This window comes from Tenrec ecaudatus, chromosome 10, assembly GCF_050624435.1.
Source record: "Tenrec ecaudatus isolate mTenEca1 chromosome 10, mTenEca1.hap1, whole genome shotgun sequence".
NCBI lineage: Eukaryota > Metazoa > Chordata > Mammalia > Afrosoricida > Tenrecidae > Tenrec > Tenrec ecaudatus.
In genome coordinates this window covers 110,360,786-110,380,634 of record NC_134539.1, presented here as the reverse complement: position 1 = coordinate 110,380,634, position 19,849 = coordinate 110,360,786, and the positions used below count along the sequence as shown (strand labels likewise).

Here is a 19,849-nt window from a genome sequence, read left to right as displayed (position 1 = left end):
AAAGCCATCTAGTAACCCACAAAAGCCCACATGCACTTTATTCAGAGCCCTCCAAAATCTACTCCTCATTGAGAAAATTCTCACTCTTGGAGTTAAGAGATGTTGCTGCCCTCAAGATGGAGGCTCACCTGCACCTCCACAGGAGAAAGATGGGGCTGTCTGCTCCACTATAGACTTACAGCCTCAGAAGCCCTCCCTAGGGTTGCAATGGGTCAGAATCAACTCAGTGGCAGTGAGTTTGGAATTCAGCTTTCTTGGTTATAATCTTTTGTTGTTGTTGTTTTTATAATCTTAACATAAAGCAATTGCCAAGCCTTTAGAGTATTCCCTAGACGACTCATTTGCATAAGTGATGGGATGCTAGATTTAATCTTCAAGGTAAACCACCTTGGACATCATTATTGTCCTTTTCTTGCACACAACCTAACTCTTCCTCTAGGGTCATTAGGTTCAACAAAGCATGCAAAATGCAACAAGGGAACACACCCCCACCCCTAGCTATAAGGATCAGCTATCTTTGAAAGAGGGGCAGAGCAAGAAAGCGCACTCCAGATCACTGCCTGAAGTGGCAGAGGCCCAGACTGGAAGCACCGGATTGGCTTGGAGACTATGGGACACAAAAGGAGCAGAGCTGAGGCTGGGGGACTGAGAGCAACAGATGTGCTTCCCAGTCCGTAAAGGCAGAGGCCAAAGGATCACATGCATGTGAAGCTGAGGACCAAATACGTGGTTGCTAGCTAAGTAGAGAGATTGTTGTGGGCTTTGTACTGATACTGACTTTGGTAATATATTAATTTTCCTTAATAGACATCCACAAGTATGGGTGGGAGGGGAGAAAATGCAACAAAAAGTGAGAACAATTGTTTGAAAAAAAACATTTAGATCCAAGTACCCCAAAAAATAATTCACTCAAGTGCACCATCATCTTTCTACGCCCCCAAACCTGGTAGTAAATGTGTCTGCTGACCAGAAATTTTGAGACTTTTTGTCACCATCAACAAAATTAAATCGGTATTGCACTAAATAAAGGAATCCCTGGTGAGACAGTGGTTAAGTGCTGGGCTGCTAAGAACAAGGGCAGCAGGAGGGTGCAGGAGAAAGGCAAGGCTTTCCATACTTGCCTAGAGAGTCATGGTCTGGCCTACAGGGTTGCTGAGTCGGTACGGCGTCCATGGCAGCGAGTTTTAGTTTTTGAGCATACATCGGTAGGAATCCCTAGGTAGCAGGAATAGTTGCGCGCTCAACCCACCCGGAGGCTACTCTGGGAGACAGACCTAGCAATCTGCTTCGAGGAAGGTGAGCCAGTCATGGGGCCACCTTAAGTCAGAATCACTACCGAAAGCCACAGGTACAGAGGGAGAGGCTTTATTCCTGGTGGGCAGTCTTCCTCTTCTTCCTCCTTTCCATGGACTCTTCTGTTCTCCACTGTCACCGAGTTCTCTATTAGAGCTGCCCACCTTGTAGTTAGTTCCATGCCACCCTTGAGATTCTGATGAGGCCCTCTAACATCATCGTGGGTTATGCTTTGAGTTGCTTACCAAAGAGTGGGTAGTTTGAACATTCCAGCTGCTCCCACAAAGATTTACAATCTCTCAAATCTACAAGCACAGGGTCAGAATCAACTTGATGGTGGTGGGTTGGGAACCCGGCAAGTCAGTAGTTCAATCCCACTGACCACTCCAGTAGAAAACGGCAAGGCTATCTGCGCCTCAAAAACCTTAAACGCCATCAGAAAGGACTTCGTGGCAGTGAGCTTGATTTCTATTCTGAAAGGGAAATCTAGTGTTTCCGCAACAGCTTGACTTTATCAATAGTTTCTATGTTGAAGAACCAATAAACACCTTGTTCAAAAATCCTCTGAACCCAACCCCACAATGTAATTATCACCTAAACTGCCATTTGTTTGAAGCTACAATCTTGAATTTCTAGATGTTTTTAAAATAAGTTCAAATTTAAAAACCACATCCTTTTTAATTATCACACCAAGTCTACACAGATCCTAAATTCCAACAGAACAAAAAAAGGATTGAAATATAATTTCATGCTTCCTCTGGAGGGCATTGGCAGATTAAAAGGGAAAGGGCTGGAGGGGGGGGGGTGTACTTCCATTACAAGCTTATCTACATTTGAATTTTAAACACTGAAATAAAGACAAATTTGACCTTGAGCTGTACATCCCATCTTATTTCCCTTCCTCTCCCAACATGAACCTTGTTCAATAGAAATAGCAAAATAAGGACTCACAAGAAGAAATCCAGAGCAAATGTCCCCTAACTGTGAGTTCTAGTGGCTGGCCTTCCCCCCTAATTTTTCAATCCTTGAATTCTAATTTCCAGTGAAACAAGGAGACTAGATCCGGAGCTCTTTCAACAAGGGCCCTACATTAAAAAAAAAAATGCTTTGAGTAACTGAAAAAAATTCAAGGATAAAGGCACTTGATTTCAACTATGTCTCACTCAAAACCCTCCCCCCCCAAAAAAAAGGGCATTAGAAACGAGCTACAGAAAACTACACCTTTTGCATTTGAGAAAGGGTGCAGTTCAAGGGTGTGGAACAAGCACCTAGGTCCAAAATGCGGTCTGTGGATTGACGTGAAAGGGAGCTTCGGAGAGGGCTAAGGCGGAAAACGAGAAAGTGCCGTGGGCTACCCAGACCGACAGTGGTCACTCGATGAAGTTCTGGAAAAATCCCTAAGGAACCAGTGGGGCAAAGGAGCCGCAAACTGACGAGTAACTTCCTGTACATCAAGCACTCATCCAAGTACAAAAAACATCCTGGGCTCCGCGTGTTCGTAAATAAAAAAATAAAAAACCACTTCCGATGCGTGAGCAGGTTAAAATTTCCAAGGAAACCCAACGTGCCGGGCGGCTCGGGGCGTCGACCCAAATACGGCCACTCCACGGCACCCGAGAGAACTTTTGTTCTCCGGCGGAAGGGCCCCTCCATTTGCGGGAACGCAGCGAGCGCGAGCCACGCGAGGCCTGCCAGGGGCCCACGGGTAAACCGAGGCACGCGCGCGGGAAGGGCCGCACCGGCGTCACGCGCTGCACGCCTCCCGTGTTAGGCGCTCTCTCCCCGCGAACCCGAAGGCTTTGGGTGCCAGAGAGAAGGTGCCGGAAACTCGGGGAGGGAGGCAGGCGGCGGCATCGCTGGGCCTCCCCAGCCCCGGGAGGCGAGGTAGAACGTAACGCCCCCCCCCGCGCCCCAAGACCCGCACTCCATAGTGCCCGCCGCCGGGAGGGGTATCCAATGGCAGCATGTCGCCGCGCCTCCCTCCCCTCCACGCCGAACCGCAGTGGATCCCACCGCCCCCCGCCCCAGGAAGCCCCCCGCTCGCCGGGGCTCTCCTTTGTGCGACTCCGCAGCCGCCGCCCCACGCCGGGCCTCCGGGGGAAAGCCACCGCCCCCACCCGCCATATTCCCCCGAAAGGCGCCGGCGCTCCGGCTCCCGTGCTCCACTCCCCCCGTGCGCCGGGCGGCTCTCGCCCCATCACCCCACCCAGTCGATCTCCCCGTCCCCAGGCTGCCCCAGAGGCTCCCGCGGGGACGGCCCCACCGAGGCAGCACCCGCCACCTCCCCCCTCCCCCGCCCCGGGACTCGCCCTCCCCCAGCCGCCATTTTACAACCAACTCCTCCACCCTGTCGCCTCGGCCTCCCGGTCCCTAAGTGGCTACGGCCCAGGGGGCCGGAGGGGGCAAACTCGTGGGCCCGGCGCCTCCCACCGCTCCCGGAGCCCACAGGCCATTTGCAGCTTTCCGAACCCACGTCCCCGGGCCAGGCTCGGGGACGCCGCCGCCATTTTGTCTCCTCCCGGCCTCTGTGGGCGGCGGCAGAGGGTCCGAGAATTCCAGCCCCCCGTTGCCCCCCCAACTCACCGTCGTATCGCTCAGCCTGCTCGGCCAGCTTCGCCTGGTACACCAGATCCTCCCGATCATCCATAGCGGCGGGGACTCAAGAAGGGTCTGCGCGACGGATGGAAGCGGATAGCGTCTCCGACTCGCTCAGCCTCTCGCTCCGCGTCCGGGCAGCAAAAATGGCGGCTTCTCGATCCGGGACTTCCGCCTGCGCACGCGGACAACTGCTCAGCTCTATGGCAACCGCTCCCTGGCAACTGGCGCGGGGGGCGGGTCTGGGAGCTCGCCGCCCGAAGACACGCCCCTCCGGCGTCGGTTCTGCGAGCGCCGGAGCGCAGAGGCGGGAACCACGACTGCTCGCTGGGAGGGACATGTCCCCTGTGGAGCCGCGGCCATCGGCGGCGAGGCTGACCTGGACCGCGCCCGAAGTGGAGCGAGGGCCGCGATCAAGGACCGAGGCCTGAATATTGGACAAAGAAAAGAGAGGCCATGACGGCTTTCAGCTTGTCCCCCTCCTATTTGCCCCTGTTCCCTGCGCCCACCCAGCAGAGTGACACCCTGCTCTGGTTGTCTGAAGGAGCCCTACTGGGCGATAGGCAGTTCAAACCCACTAGCCGCTCCTCGTTGAAAGAGGTGACATGGCTAAAAATTACAAGTTTGCTTGCTAGAAGTCAAAATCCACTTGGATTTGGATTGGTTGGCAATGAAAGGAGAGGCTTCCAAAAAATGAAAAGAAAAAGGAGAGGCTTCAATCTTCATCCTTCAACTTCGCGCAGGCTCTTTCTAATCTTTGTCAGCTCCTCCCCTTTAGCCGTGTTCTACTCAGCCTGTACCTCAGACGAGCCAGGTTATGGTTTCCATGAGTCAGAATGCACTTCAATTTGGGTTTTTTGACCGATGGCCTGGGACTTGAGGTGCAGGACGGTCTGCTCAAAATGCCATTGAGTGGGCAGGAATGCCTCTCAGGAAATTGCTTCACGCAGGCAGGGACCTTGACGGTTTGGTTTCTCAATGGAGTCCCAGCCCTTTGGATTCAATAACTAACTTCGGGTAGCTAGCCCTAAGCTGTGTGATGCGATCAACTTCCAGCGCATAGCAAGCCCGCGTGCGTCAGAACAGAACGCAGCCCAGTCCTGCGCCATCCTCAACGTTGTTCTTAAGTCTGAGCCCATTGCTGCAGCCACTGTGCCGATCCACCTCATTGAAGCCTTCCTCTTTTTCGATGCCCCTCCCCTTTACCAAGCAAAGCATGACGTCCTTCTCCAAAGACTGCCCTCTTCTGATAACGTGTCCAAAGTCCGTGAGAGGGAGACAAAGGCTCATCATCCTCTAAGGAGCAGCTTTATTTGTTCTCTTGTCCGTCCATGTCAGTTTCAATATTCTGACCAGCACCATACATCAAATGCGCCGATTCTTCTTCAGTTTGCCTTAGTCAGTGTCCACCTTTCACATGCATATGAAGCCAGTGAAAATGCCATGGTTGGGTCATCCTTGCTTTTCAACACTTTAAAGGCTTCATGTGCAGGAGATTTACCCAGTGCAATGGGATCAATGGTGGACATGTGATCAAAAGTAAGTTGGGACCAAATTATGAAAGGCCTTGGATTGCTAGCTGAGAAGTTTATATCCTATTCTGCAAGCATGAGAGAGCTATTGATCATTTTACATGGCAAATAGCACAATCATTTTAGAAAGACTAATAAGAACAAAATACTGTCAAAGTAGGGTCATTATGAATCAGAACCCACTTGCTGGCAGTGGACTTTTTGGTTTATAGCAATGATAAGATAAATTACCAGGCTATTACAATTATCTCGGCAAAGGGAAAAGCAACAACCCCAAGACTGGACCAAAGTTACATGATGATAAATGGAGAAAAGATTGAAGTTTGAAGTTCTCAAGGATTTGATCTGGCTTGGATTGACAATCCATGTTCAATGAACCAGTAGTCAAGAGATCAAAAAGACACATTGCAGTGGATAAATCAAGAGCTCTTTGAAGTGTTGAAGAGAAAAGATGTGCTTTTCAGGACTTAGCACCTGACCAAAGCCAAGGTATTTTTCATTGCCCCATCTGCATGTGAAAGTTAAACATTGAATAAGAAAAGACTGAAGAAGAATTTGGAATTATGGAGCCTGCAAAAAATATTTAAAATACCATGTACTGCCAAAATAAGTAAATAAATCTGTCTTGGGAAGACAGGTAGAACGTTCCTTAGAAAGGAGGATAGTGATACTTCATTTCATGTATAAATGGACATGGTATCAGAAAAGACTAATCCCTAGGAAAGGACATCATGTTTGGAAAAGTAGATCAGCAGGAAAAAACGCTCAAGATGGACGAGACAAGGGTTGTAACAATGGGCTCAAATGTGACAATCGTGAAGGTGGTGCAAGACCCAGCAGATACTTAGTTCTGTTGTACCTAGGGTCACTGTGACTCAGCACCTAACAATGGGCAAGCGGGGTAGCAGAGGGCAGCAATGAGAACCAATAAGACTGATACTGCAGAGATAGAAGCCACGGGAAGTTATAAGTGGTTGGATTTGGAGATCTCCTGAGGGATATTGAGAGACAGAACCATTAACAACAAAAAAATAGAAATGCTAAAACTTTGTGATGAAAGACTAGCTGGAACTTCCTAATGGAAGACTAACTCCTGTGGGTTCCTATTGATCCTAAGGTCTGCATTGGAGCTTAAATTCTGAGCTCCCGGTTTACCGGAGGCTATGGTTGACAGAGAACCATTTGCAGAGGCCTCGGGTGGATTTTAAGCCTCCCTTGAATCTTTTCTGGTGCTTAACATCCAGGCACATGAGTAGTCTTGTCCTGGGGCGGGGTGCACTCCCAAGTGAATTACCTTCACTTCCCCTTTTACCCTGCCCAGGGAGGGGCTTTCTCTCGCAGGGGCTTGCCTGGGTGTGTCCCTGATGGAGATCCCCCTACCAGGGTGGCATAGTCTTGGATCATACACGAGAAGTCAGACCTAGACTGCCTTGGTAGGAGGGTCCTAGACCAATCTGGTAAACTCTTCTTTCTAAGATAATGTGCATGTCCCAATCAGTCAGGGTTCCGTTCCCATCTCTGTAGACACTCCTGTAACTGTGACAGCAATCCACCACCAATCATGGCTTTGTGACTCTCTCCTTTGTACAGTCTCCATGTCCTACTTTAGTGGCTGGGTGGCTGAATCTGGATCGGAATCCGCAGGTGCCATTATGACCTTGTACGAATAATGGTCTCACTCATCCGGATGATGTGTCTTTGTATTTATCTCTTGCCTTTGCCCTGTTTGAGACTTAATAGTCTCCTTAAATTATATCTGAGATTTGGGGTCCCTTTTGTACCCCAACACAAAAGAATGTGTTTAAGGTAGAAGAGGACCAAGCACAAAACTATAGAGAATCCCTACCTTTAAGAGAAAACAGAGGAGCCAGCCAAGGAGACTGGATAGGTCCCCATGGATTCCAAATTATGCGCCCTCACACTGTGACCCTAAGTTTAGCAAAGTTCATTGATAAAAAGCCTTACTTTTAGGATCGGATTAATCATGACCAGTAAATCCTTAAGCCTCTATGAACTTCATATTCATGTGTAAAGAGAACAGCAGAGTCTGCTGACCTCTGGAAATGCATCCCTCCCATTTCTGTGGAACACGTCACTGGAGGCCGGGCCTTGGGCTCTAGGGCTACCTATTGCCTGCGCAATGGAAGGACATCACTTAGCTTCTTTGCACTCCAACTTACGTTGCTCTGAAATGAAAATAGTATGTTCCTTGTATCGATTTGAATGACATTGGAAGTTACATGAACAGTGCCTCGCACGCCACAAGTGTAAACTACTTTTATTCTTTCTATGACTCAGCTTGAGTGAGACTCAGAGACGTTTCATTTCCGAAAACTCAAGTGAGAAGAGTTTTAAAAATAAAGAAGTGGTCAATTCTGCAGAGACATTAACATCGGCACAGGGGGAAAGCCAAGGAATCCAGACAGCCATTGGGTCATTAATGACCTTCAAGAACAGTCTTTGAAAGGTTGTTGGAAGCCAGACTGCATTTGGATGAGGCCAGGGACGAGGAGGAAATGAAAGCAGCAAGTATTGTCTTATAGCCTGAATTCTAAGTACTATGTTGGCAGAAGGCTGAGACTATTGTTAGATGCCATGAGTGGGTTCAGACCCACAGCGACCCTGTGCACCACAGAACCAAACTCTGCCCATCGGACGCCATCCTCATAGCTGTTCCTCTGTTCGAGCCCACTGTTGCAGCCCTGAGGCCCTTCCTCTCGCGCTGCCCCTCTACCAAGCATGATGTCCTTCTCCAGGGACTGGTCACCCTGACAGGTCCAAGTACATGTTTACAATAGGAACCCTACATTTAGATTTTAATCCCCACAGAGTTTTTTTTTTAGGAGTCCCGCTAATGTAATGGGCAATACACTGAAGCTGCTAATCACAAGGTCAGCGATTCGAAGCTACCAGCCACTCCATGGGAGAGAGATGAGACTGTCAACTCCTGTAAGGATTTCAAGGTTCAGAAGACAGATTTTCTTGCTGGCTGCTTAAGCATCTGCCCTCCTTGTGAATGACACAATAACTCTTCCAACAAGGACGCTCGTGACGAACCCACTACTTGAGCAGAAACAAATGGTCCTCGATGCCCTTCACTTTGGGAAAGCAGCAGTGTCCAAGACAAAGATGCATGAAAAACTAGCCAGAATGTACAAGGCCACACCAGATGTCATTTTTGTGTTTGGATTTAGAACCCATTTTGGCAGTAACAAGACTACTGGCTTCAGCATGACTTCTGACCCTGTGAAGAAAAATGAACCTAAACACAGTCATGCAAGACATGGTCTGTATGGGAAGAAACAGACCTCAAGAAGACAACCCCAGGAAGGCAAGGACGGAATGGAGAGAGTCAGGAGGACCCCAAAGGCCAGCGTTGGTGCTGGCAAGAAGAGAGATGAAGTAGTTTACAGTGACTTGCTCCGCAGTGATTGGGTGGATTTTTTCCCCATAGAATTAATAAACTATAATTTAGAAAATAAAGTTTCAGAAATCCAATGGGCTGTTCTACTCTGTCTTAGAGGGTTGCTATGAACCAGAATCAATTCGATGGCAGTGAGTCTTTGTTTTATTTTGTTTTTGTTTTTTTGAGAAGGGAAATTGAAGTACTGGGATTGTGTAGTCATGCCTCTTACCCTGACTACCTTAGAGGGTCTTGAACCAATCTAGTAAACTTCTCTAAACTGTAATAGTGTGTGGCAGTTAGATGATCTCCTGTCAACTTGAGCAAAGGGGCGGGGTCTAGCCTGTCAATCAGGTCATAGCCAATGACCCTTCTGTGTGGGCATGGCCTTCTGAAGATTCTGAGAACTCTTGTCTTCTTTTCTGGACATGGGACACACTCACTCTGCTTGACATTCCTGCTCACAAGCTACATGGAGCTACACTGATGGAACCAGAGCCCTAGAGCTGGAGGAGTCACTTGGAGACCCACGCTAGCACTGAGATGCTTCCACCGCCACTGGATCCACAAGACTTTCCACCCACAGACCTGTGATCTTCCTGCATTCGGCGTCATTAGATGGTCGCATGAGTCTAAAAAAGACTTTATGGACTGCTCTTAGCCATATGGGCTAACATCAGACTCATGGACTTGATCTGGACTGGGCTTGGATGTTTTCTTTTTTTACTATTATTTTTAATCATTTTATTAGGTGTTCATACAACTCTTATCACAATCCACACATACATCAATTGTGTAAAGCACATTTGTACACTCATTGCCCTCATCATTCTCAAAACATTTTGCTCTCCACTTAAGTCCCTAGTATCAGCTCCTCATTTTTCCCCCTCCCTACCCCTGCCTCCTCCTCCTGGATGTTTTATTAATATACAATTACTCTTTGATCTAAAGCTCTCTCTTATACACATATGAGTCTCCCTAGATTTGTTTCTCTACCCCGACAAACACAGGGTGCTTATCCCCACCAGGGACCTTGCTCGCTTTTATAGTCCCATGTGAGGCAGTGAGAATTGATCTGCTGCCAATCATGACCCTGTGATACATTTCCTATTCTCCAGGCTTTATGACTAGCCAGGTGGCTGTGAACCCTTGGCGGCCATGACGGCCCTCATCCAGGTGATCCATCCTGTCTCTGTCTGGGCTTTATCTCGGGTGAGTTCTGGATCTGTTATCAGGAGAGCTCAATCCCTGGAAAGGGGCAGTGAAAAAGAGGAAGACCCTCAACAGGATGGGTTGACAAAGTGGCTATAAGGACAGGTTTGACCGCAGCCAGAATTGGAAGAAGGCACGGGTCTGGGCAGTGTTTCTTCCTGTTGACATAGGGTTGCTATGAGTCAGAACCAATTCGAAGGCACCTGTCCTAGGGGAAATCCATCACAAGATTATAGTTATGAGGAGAAAACACAAGTTTGTGTGACATAGGCATCAGAGAGCATGGGTAGGAAGGGGCGGACACACCCTGAAGGCAATGTCTGACCTCGTGCTAAAGGACAGCCAGCATCTGTTCTTGTTACACAGAGTTGGGAGTGGTTTGTTCCTAGAACAATTGAGATCGACATAAACAGCGCCTTCTGCAAGAGCTTTCTGATAAAGACAGTCCGGAGGTGTTTTCTGTTCATCTGCCCAGACTTGGGGAGGGCAAGGAGACCCTCTCTCTCTCTCTGCATGGCTTGGTCTTGAGAGTGAACTTCCTCACATCTGCCCTTATCCTTGGTGGATGTTCTCCCTTCACCTAACTGCTTTCTATCTCTGTTCCTATCCTGTATGCTCCTCCTACATCCATCTATCCCCTATGTGGCCTGCTCCTCCCTGTACTTTCAGATAACCAAGGAGATTGCTCAGGTTCTATTGTCCTTTCCTGTCTCCTTGGGCCTTCACCTTGGCAACTGACTGTGGGGGAAGGCATTGGGGTGCATGTAAAGGTTTAGGATGAAACCTGGGCTCTGTCAGGGGTCCCTTTGCTTTTTTTGTTTTAATCATTTTAGTAGGGCCTCATACAACTCATCATAATCCATACATGCCTCAATTGTGTAAAGCACATTTGTACATTCGTTGCCCTCATCCTTCTCAAAACATTTGCTCTGGCATCAGCAGGCTTCAGCTCCTCATCTTTTCCCCTCCCTCCCCACTCTTCCCTCCCTCATGAGCCCTTGATAATTTATAAATTAATATTTTGTCATATCAGAAAAGTGGATGAAGGGAGACATCGGACCGGGTCCCTTTGCTTTTTGGTACTAAGTCACACCTAAGAAAGACATAACATCTATTTGTATCTAGGGTCTCCTATTCCCCCCCCAGCAGCAGGAGGCAAACTACTCTTACCCACGGGGTCTTCTCTCACTGCAACTGTATCTCCCAAGACTGGTTAAAGTCCAGCTGAAGATGTCTTTTCCGGAGAAACTCCTGAGAAGGCAGAAACCTTAAACCTAGATTGATTTTCTGACCGGAACTGCCTGTTCTGTCAGTAAATAGGAGGAAAAGGGCCAGAACCCAAAACAGCAACATTTCTGATCTAGCATCCAGAATAAGAAACCGATATTAGAAGGGGGAGAACAAAATCATAGAACTGTCTTAGAGCTTGACTTTGGATCGCCCAGCTCCCAGAAAGCTATGCATAACTGAATTTATGAGTGTGTTGGAAAGTGGATTTCCTCCATCACCTACCCAGAAAGGGGCCGTGTCCCTTAGGGGCTTGCCTGAGTGTGTCCTTGATGATGACCAACATACTAGGGTCACACTGTCGTGAGTCATGCTCTGACTGCCTGGGTCCAGTGGACCCAGGACTGATTTTCTTTTCCCCCAGGACTGATTTTATAATCTGTTCTGTTGTTTCTTTTCTTTCTTTCCTTCTGTCTAACATAATGTACATGTCCGAGTCAGGGGCCTGTTCCCAATTACACAGTCCCATGTGTAACTGTGAATGTATTGATCTGCCACCAAGAGTGCTTTGGTGAGCATTTCTTTTGCCCTCCTCTGCCCTTTTGACGTCTGGAAATCTCAGCAAACCCTTGAGCCCCATTAGGACCTCATGATATTGGTCTCCCTCATCTAGACAGCGTCCTTGTCTTGCCTTTGTCCTACTGAAAGCGTAATAAAATGTTCTCCTTAAAGCATACTGAAGATTTGGGGGTCTCCTTTTGCATCCCAAAACTGTGCTCATAGATTTGATTCGGCACTTTCTACCAAGGGTGTATTAAGGGAGCCTTCATGCTTCACTGTCCGGAGCCATGAGGCCTGGCCATTGCTTGGAATTTATTAGGACTTGTCTGGAGCCCTGAGGCCCGGCCATTACTTGGAATTTATTAGCCTGAACTCTGGGCATTCTTCTACCCCAGCCTATGTGACAGAGCACTGCAGTTGTAAAACTTGAGCAAACAAGGGGTGATGCTCTTTAGATAAGCACCGTGTCCTGCATCCCCTTGATTGGGCAAAAGATCATCTTCCCCTATGCTTGATTTGCATGTACATGCCACTCCTCTGCGTACCTAATTGAAGACTGTAAGCCCTTACTGACTCACAGGCAGGGCATGCTCCCCTGAACTCCCTGATTGGCCTGTTGTCAAGGTAACCTAATCTGCATGTGTGACTGAGGCTCCCCCCCCTTGGCTGGCCCTTATAAGCTGTGACTCTGTTCATTAAAACAGGACTTGATCAGGATATTGTCTTGTCCTCATTCTCCGTGCCTCTTGTACTCCCCCAATTCCCACTCTCTCCTCCAGGATCCGCGGTGAATGTCCCGTGGGAACGGGACACTTCACGAAGAGCCTCTGGAACTATCACCAGGTATTTAAGTCATCTAGCTCCAGACAATTGAAGCATTTGCGTTAAGAGAAGCAAGCTCACTTGATCTGTCTTGAACAGAGTGTCCACCGTGGATACGTGGGACTAAGCACTACCAGAAGCGGATGGGACCTTAAAGATTGGGATCAGTCCTTGTCCCCAGGAGCTTCCTATTCTGTTTTTCAAGCACTTTTTCTTATTATTGAGTTTGGGTTTATAAAAAAAAGCATTTTATAATTTTCGTACCTTTGTCATTTCCATGTCTTTATGAAACTAAGCAGCCGCGTGAACCCCCCCACACCACCAGGGCTCCTTCCCAATCTAGACGAGCCTGACCATCTCTTGTTTCTCTTCCTTCTGGCGGCCCCCGTTACCTACCCAACCATCCTCACCAACGCCATCATTAAAGTGCGTCCGTTCTCTTTTTATCTTACTTACTGTCCAGTTGTCACATGCCTATGAGGGGCCTGTAAGCACCAAGTGAGGTGTTTAGTTTATTGTACCAACTTGGTCGATATGAAGGGCAGAGGGATAGATAAATGGCTTGGTGAGCCTCACCTTTCATGTTCTTGGGTCTCTTGCTTTTTGATGGTCGGACCAGGGTGCCACTGCCTTAGCCAGTTCCCTGCTTCAGTTGGCAAGGCTCACTTCCTGTAAGGCATCCCTGAGGAGAAGCCACATGCAGCCCTGGGTGCTGGAGCAGCCGTGTGGAGACCCCTGCCAGCACTGAGATGCTTACACATTCACTGACTCGGCTTTCCTCCTGCAGTCGGCATCATTGCATCTGTTTTGTGAGATGGAGGAGGACTTTGTGGATTGGTGTCAGACATGTGGGTTAATGTTGGAGTTGTGGGCTTAGGCAGCGCTGGGGTGGGATGTTTTCTTGATGCGCACTTACCCTTTATATAAAACTCTCTCTTATGCCTGAGTTTCTGTGGATTTGTTTCTCTAAAGTCCCCAGTGATATTTGTTTGCGTGTTAGCACTGTAACGAGGTCCCCGCAGCAGGTTTGCCCATCGCAATGCGCCATTTGATGTCTTATCTGCTCTTTTCCCAGGCGTTGACTGTGAGTCCAAGTAAAACGAACTCCTTGACAGCTTCGATTTACACGGGGACACGGGCCCACATGCCCTCCAAGGCCAGAGGGTAACGGTCTCTCATTTTTGACAACTAGACAGATAGGTGACCTGAGATCATGAGATCATCTTTCCAGGTTCATGCAGGTTTCATCTGGAAGCATGCCGAAATGAACCTGGATGTATACCTGTCTGTTGGAGTGCCCATTTTCAAGGTGCTTGGCCATAAACCTAGGAGTGGAAGGGGGGGTGTCATTCTTTTAATACAGATAGGATTTTAGCAGGTACCTGTATTTTTTTTGTCAGTTCTCTATCTCTCTACCCATGCTCATTTTTCTATTGAGTTATCTTTTTCTCATTATCTTAGATGAAAGATTTGTTTTATAGATTTTACTTTATTGGCTGCTCTATATGATGCAAACTTTTTCTTCTGTCATTTGTCTTTCTTTTTTTCTGTCATTTGTCTTTTAACTCTATAAACTCACAGCTTTTGAGTGTATGCTGACTCATAACAATCCTTTAGGGCAGTATAGAACGGCCCCTGTATGTTTCCAAGACTGTAACTCTTTACAGGAGTAGAAAGCTTCATCTTTCTTCTGAGAAGCGCCTCGTGGTTTTGAACTGCTGAACTTGTGGTTAGCAGCGCAATGCTTAACCACTATGCCACCAGGGCTCCTCTTACCTAGTCTCACCTTTAAGTTAGAGAAGTGCACATCTATTATTACCAGACCTTTTTTATCTTTGGCCTTTCAACTTTGTGCCATGCATCAAAGTCTTCACGGCTTTCAATTATATAAGGGGACAAGCCAGAGGATTTAGCACCAATATTCACAGTCTATGCTTATATGTTCTTCTTGGTTCTCTTTTGGTTTGCTCTTTGGGTAGCCCTTGTTCCTCCAGCAGCTTAGGTGTTTGAAAGATCTGTGTCTATTCTACTCATTTTTAACTCTCACCTGGCTAACAAGCACACTGAAACATGTATTGTTCTAGCAAGGACAAGGATATCTCATTTTTTGTGCTCATAACTTTTCGTTTCCCTGTTTCCCCTTCACATTGTCACTTACATCACTTGACATTTTTTTTTTTTTACCCTGTCTGAAACTAGCCCAGGCTCCAAGAGCACTGAGGGGCAGGCTTCAATGTTTCTTTTCCTCCTTTTACGACCACCCAGACCAGTGTTTTGATCCGATGGGAAAGGGAACTGGAGGGTTCACTTGACATTTTTATTTCAAAGTGGTATTAGCTTTGAAATATCTCTCTCCTCTGTTATGATTCTTTGTTTTGAAAATGATTAGGGAAAGGAATGTATGGATGTGCTTTATATAATTGATGTATGTATATGTATGGATTGTGATAAGAGTTGTATGAGACAGCCGAGACAGTCACCACCGCCGGTTCACACTCACCACCCCCAAGCTCACCATGGATGATGATATCGCTGTGCTCTGGTCGACAACGGCTCCGGCATGTGCAAAGCCGGCTTCGCGGGAGACGACACCCCTCGGGCTGTCTTCCCCTCCATCGTGGGACGTCCTGGGCATCAGGGTGTGATGGTGGGCATGGGCCAGAAGGACTCCTACGTGGGCGATGAGGCCCAGAGCAAGAGAGGCATCCTGACCCTCAAGTACCCCATCGAGCACGGCATCGTCACCAACTGGGACGACATGGAGAAGAGCTGGCACCACACCTTCTACAACGAGTTCCGCGTGGCCCCCGAGGAGCACCCCGTGCTGCTGACCGAGGCCCCCCTGAACCCCAAGGCCAACCGAGAGAAGATGACCCAGATCATGTTTGAGACCTTCAACACCCCTACCATGTACGTCTCCATCCAGGCCGTGCTGTCTCTCTATGCCTCTGGGCGTACCACTGGCATTGTGATGGATTGCGGCGATGGGGTCACCCACACTGTGCCCATCTATGAGGGGTATGCCCTCCCCCACGCCATCCTGCGTCTGGACCTGGCTGGCCGGGACCTGACCGACTACCTCATGAAGATCCTGACGGAGCGGGGCTACAGCTTCACCACCACGGCCGAGCGCGAGATCGTGCGCGACATCAAGGAGAAGCTCTGCTACGTCGCCCTGGACTTCTAGCAGCAGATGGCCACCGCCGCCTCCTCCTCGTCCCTGGAGAAGAGCTCCGAGCTGCCCGACGGCCAGGTCATGACCATCGGCAACGAGCGTTTCCGCTGCCCGGAGGCGCTCTTCCAGCCCTCCTTCCTGGGCATGGAGTCCAGCGGCATCCACGAGACCACCTTGAACTCCATCATGAAGTGTGACGTTGACATCCGTAAGGACCTCTACGCCAACACAGTCCTGTCCGGTGGCACCACCATGTACCCCGGCATTGCCGACAGAATGCAGAAGGAGATCACAGCGCTGGCACCCAGCACAATGAAGATCAAGATCATTGCTCCCCCCGAGCGCAAGTACTCCGTGTGGCTCGGCGGCTCCATCCTGGCCTCGCTGTCCACCTTCCAGCAGATGTGGATCAGCAAGCAGGAGTACGACGAGTCTGGCCCCTCCATCGTCCACCACAAATGCTTCTAGGCGGACTGTTCCTTAGCTGCGTTACACCCTTTCTTGAGAAAAACCTAACTTGTGCAGAAAAAAAAAAGATGAGACTGGCAAAAAAAAAAAAAAAGAGTTGTATGAGTCCCTAATAAAATGTTTAAAAAAACCCAAACTTTTTCTGAACAAAAATAAATGCTTGAATTAAACGCAAAAAAATTATAAATGCAAAAAAAAAAACTATGAATGCTTTCTATACAATTATTTCAAAAACCCAAGCCAAACTCACTTCCATCATGTTTATTCTGATGGCCAGGAACCCTACAGGACAGGGTAGAACTGCCCTTGTGGGTCTAGGAGACGATACTTCTGTACGGAAGTAGAAAGCCTCTTCTTTTTCCCTCAGAGTGGCTGGTGGTTCCAAACTGCTGACCTTGTGGTTAGCAGCCCAACACATAACTCCTGTACCACATGAGCTCATTTTTTTTCTATCTTTCTCTTTCTTAAATTTATGTCTGATTTAATCTTTTTATGATTACTATCGGTGACTGGTATTTTACTTGTTGTGTGGATGACCAGTACAGAGAAATTATATACAATGCGTACATAATGTTTGGTTGTTGTTGTTCGGGGTCAGACGGGTTGTATTTCTGATGTTTGGGGTTGGAAGGGGCTACGGGAGTGGGCAGTTTGACCACTTGCTGCCATCGGCTGAGGATGTCCTTGGCAACGGACTTAGCTCGGAATCCACAGCCAAGGAAAGACAAGAGTCCTGCTCCAGCTCTCTGGCCTGCTCTGGCTCTCCAGCTGGCAGCCACATTCCCATCAGGTTGGCAGGGCATGGGGGCGGGGAGGGGGGAGGGAGCAGCACAGTTCAGGGTCTTACCACATAGCATACCTGTCTTGCTAATTTGAAAGAGTCAAGGTCTTGCTTGGAGAGGCGGCAGAGGGAAGAGGAGAAGGGGGCTCCCTGGGAGCCATCTTCCCAGAAATCCTGATTTAATCCTTTCACTGGGGTTTCCCTGGAGTAATTTTCCAGCACGCACGTGCTAGTTGCCTGGGGCTGCTGGAGCAGCCGGGGCCGGAGTGGTGACTCTTGATTTGTCCTCCCAGTGTAGAAGGCTGCGAGTCCACCGGCTGGGTCTCGGCTCTGTGGACTCTGAGGGCAGGTCTGGATCACGTTTGCGCTTCTGTTCCTAAATCTCTTTGTGATCTGTCCCTCCGTGTGCGCTTGCTTGCTGGCCCCGTCTGCTTGTTCTTTCTAAAGTGTTTTCTTTTGAGTTAGGTGAAGGTCTACAGAGCGTGCCATCGTTTTACACCCAGACATTTTGTGTCATCTCAAGCACCACCACGTGTGCTGCTGCCTCGGTTTCCTGTTTCCATGCTTCCTTCTTTCCTCACCCGCTGAACTTGGTGCTTGGCAGATGCTGCCTTTTGACCTTCAATGCTTGACCCTTCCACCACAGACAGCCGTGAGCGCCTTTCTAGAAGCGTGACTGAGGGCCATCGTCTCCAGGGTCCCGCTTGTCTCCATCTGATCTTTTTCACAGCCTTGAGTTTTGTTCACCTGTTTCTCCCACTCTATCCAGGACCTTCTAAATGGATCCTTTTCAGAGCTGTACCACTCAGTTCAGTTCTTCTGGTCTCAGGCTGGCGAGGCTGATGCTCTGCAGTCCATTATTAGTCTAGGGGACTAATCATTTCCTGGGCTGATCATGTCCATGTGTCTCTCAACTTCCCTCACTCTTCTTTCCGCTGGACAAGGAGAAACCAACCGCTGCACCTTAGAAGGCTTCTCAGGAGCTTGTAAGGGTCCGGTCTTAATCTGTCCTTTATTATCTCCAGCAGGCTGATTTAAGACACCAAACCAAACCCATTGCCATCAATCTGTGACACCACACTAAACTTAAAGGCACCACAGCCCTGGAGGACTGAGGAGAATTGCCCCTGAGGGTTTCCATGGCAACGCAGGCATTAACCCCTAGAAGCCTGAAGAAACAGCAGGCACTGATAGTGCTTCCCTAACATTACAAGAACCCAATGAAGGAAAGGGGAACCCTCCCTGGGGGACGGACAACAGAGAAGTGGGTGAAGGCAGACGTTGGACAGTGTAAGACATGAAAATCTAAGAACAATTTATAAACTATCAAGGGTTCTGGAGGGAGGGAGAGTGGGGGAAAAAATGAGGAGCAGATCCCAAGGGTTCCGGTAGAAAGAAAATGTTTCCAGAATGATGTTGGCAACAAATGTACAAATGTGCTTGACACGATGGATGGATGGATGGATTGTGATGAGTTGTACGAGCCCCCAATAAAGTGATTTAAATGAAACAATTCTTTCCAACCTCGCAAAACAGCAGTCTCTCCTCCCCCTGAGGGAGACCAACAACAGAAACGTGGTTGAAGGGAGACTGTGGTCGGTGTAAGATATGAAGATAATAATAATTTAGAATTCACCAAGGGGTACCAAGAGGGGAGGGAAAAAGGAAAAAGAGGAGCTGATAGCAAGGGCTCAAAGAGAAAGTACGTGTTTAGAAAATGGTGATGGTAACCTCTGTAGAAACGTGCTTGATGTAATGAATGCGTGGATCCACCATGAGGGTCCCCATAAGAAGATCTTCATTAAATAAGAGGGTTCTCTAATAAGTTCCTTGAGGACAATAGCAAATTAGAAAGAAGTCAGGTTTGTCTACAGTGACACCATTCACTGTACAGTCCAGACTCAGACAAACTAGGAAGGAGGCCCTGGCAATCCTGCTTCTGAAACCAAAAGGGGGTGGGGGAGCAAAGGAAACCTTAAGAATTGTCTGATAGGATGCCGGAACATGAACCTCTTCTGCTGGAAGCCATTTAAACCGTGACGGCATGAACTACCACCTCAGAGAAGACCTGAGACCCAACCTCCTGCCTGTGCGTTGGTTCCAGCTCACAGTGGTCCTAGGAGAGAGGAACTCCATCCACCGGGTTGTAACCTGAGACTGTAACCTCCACTTGTTTCTTCCATGAGCTGCTGCTGGGAAATGTGGCCCAGGGACCACCCTCCAAGTAGTGACCTTAGTTAGCTGGAAGGAATGAGGCTTTCAGGACCTTCATTTGCTGATGGGACAGGACTCACAGTGAAAAGAAATAGCTGCAGGCATCCATTTATAATTGGAATGGGAAATGTACAAAGTCATAGGTACAGATAGCAACTGGAAACACAGGGAATCCAGGACAGATGACTCCTCCAGGACCAGCGGTGAGAGTGGTGATGCCAGGAGAGTGGAGAGAATGTGGGTTAGAAAGGGGGAACTGATTACAAGAATCTACATATAGCCTCCTCTCTGGGGGAGGGACAGCAGAGAAGAAGGTGAGGAGAGACGTCGGACAGTGTAACATATGACAAAATAATTTATGAATGATGAAGGGTTCATGAGGTTGGGGGTTGTGGGAGGGGAGGGGGAAAATGAGCAGCAGATATTAAGGGCCTAAGTAGAAGGCAACTGTTTTGAGAATGATGATGGCAACAAATGTACATATGTTCTTGACACAATGGATGGATGTATGGATTGTGATAAGAATTGTATGAGCGAGAAGTGGACCTTACCTGGGAAAAGGAGGG

At 48.4% G+C, this 19,849-nt stretch overlaps 1 protein-coding gene, 1 non-coding gene and 1 pseudogene across 2 annotated transcripts in view; 1 reads left to right on the top strand and 2 right to left on the bottom strand.

Moving 5' to 3' along the window:
- Positions 1–4,056, bottom strand: part of YWHAE (tyrosine 3-monooxygenase/tryptophan 5-monooxygenase activation protein epsilon) — a 48,853-nt gene extending 44,797 nt beyond the window's left edge. Inside the window, exon 1 of the mRNA XM_075561237.1 lies at positions 3,877–4,056. Within this exon, the coding sequence (XP_075417352.1) occupies positions 3,877–3,940 (64 nt within the window). The 5' untranslated portion in view covers positions 3,941–4,056. The remainder of the gene's footprint in view (positions 1–3,876) is intronic.
- Positions 4,057–14,828: 10,772 nt separating this feature from the next.
- Positions 14,829–14,949, bottom strand: LOC142460576 (small nucleolar RNA SNORA61). The gene has a single exon (XR_012786755.1). It is a non-coding gene; the product is annotated as a small nucleolar RNA SNORA61 (small nucleolar RNA).
- A 174-nt stretch (positions 14,950–15,123) lies between these two features.
- Positions 15,124–16,362, top strand: LOC142459564 (actin, cytoplasmic 1 pseudogene; annotated as a pseudogene).
- The last annotated feature ends 3,487 nt before the right edge of the window (positions 16,363–19,849 follow it).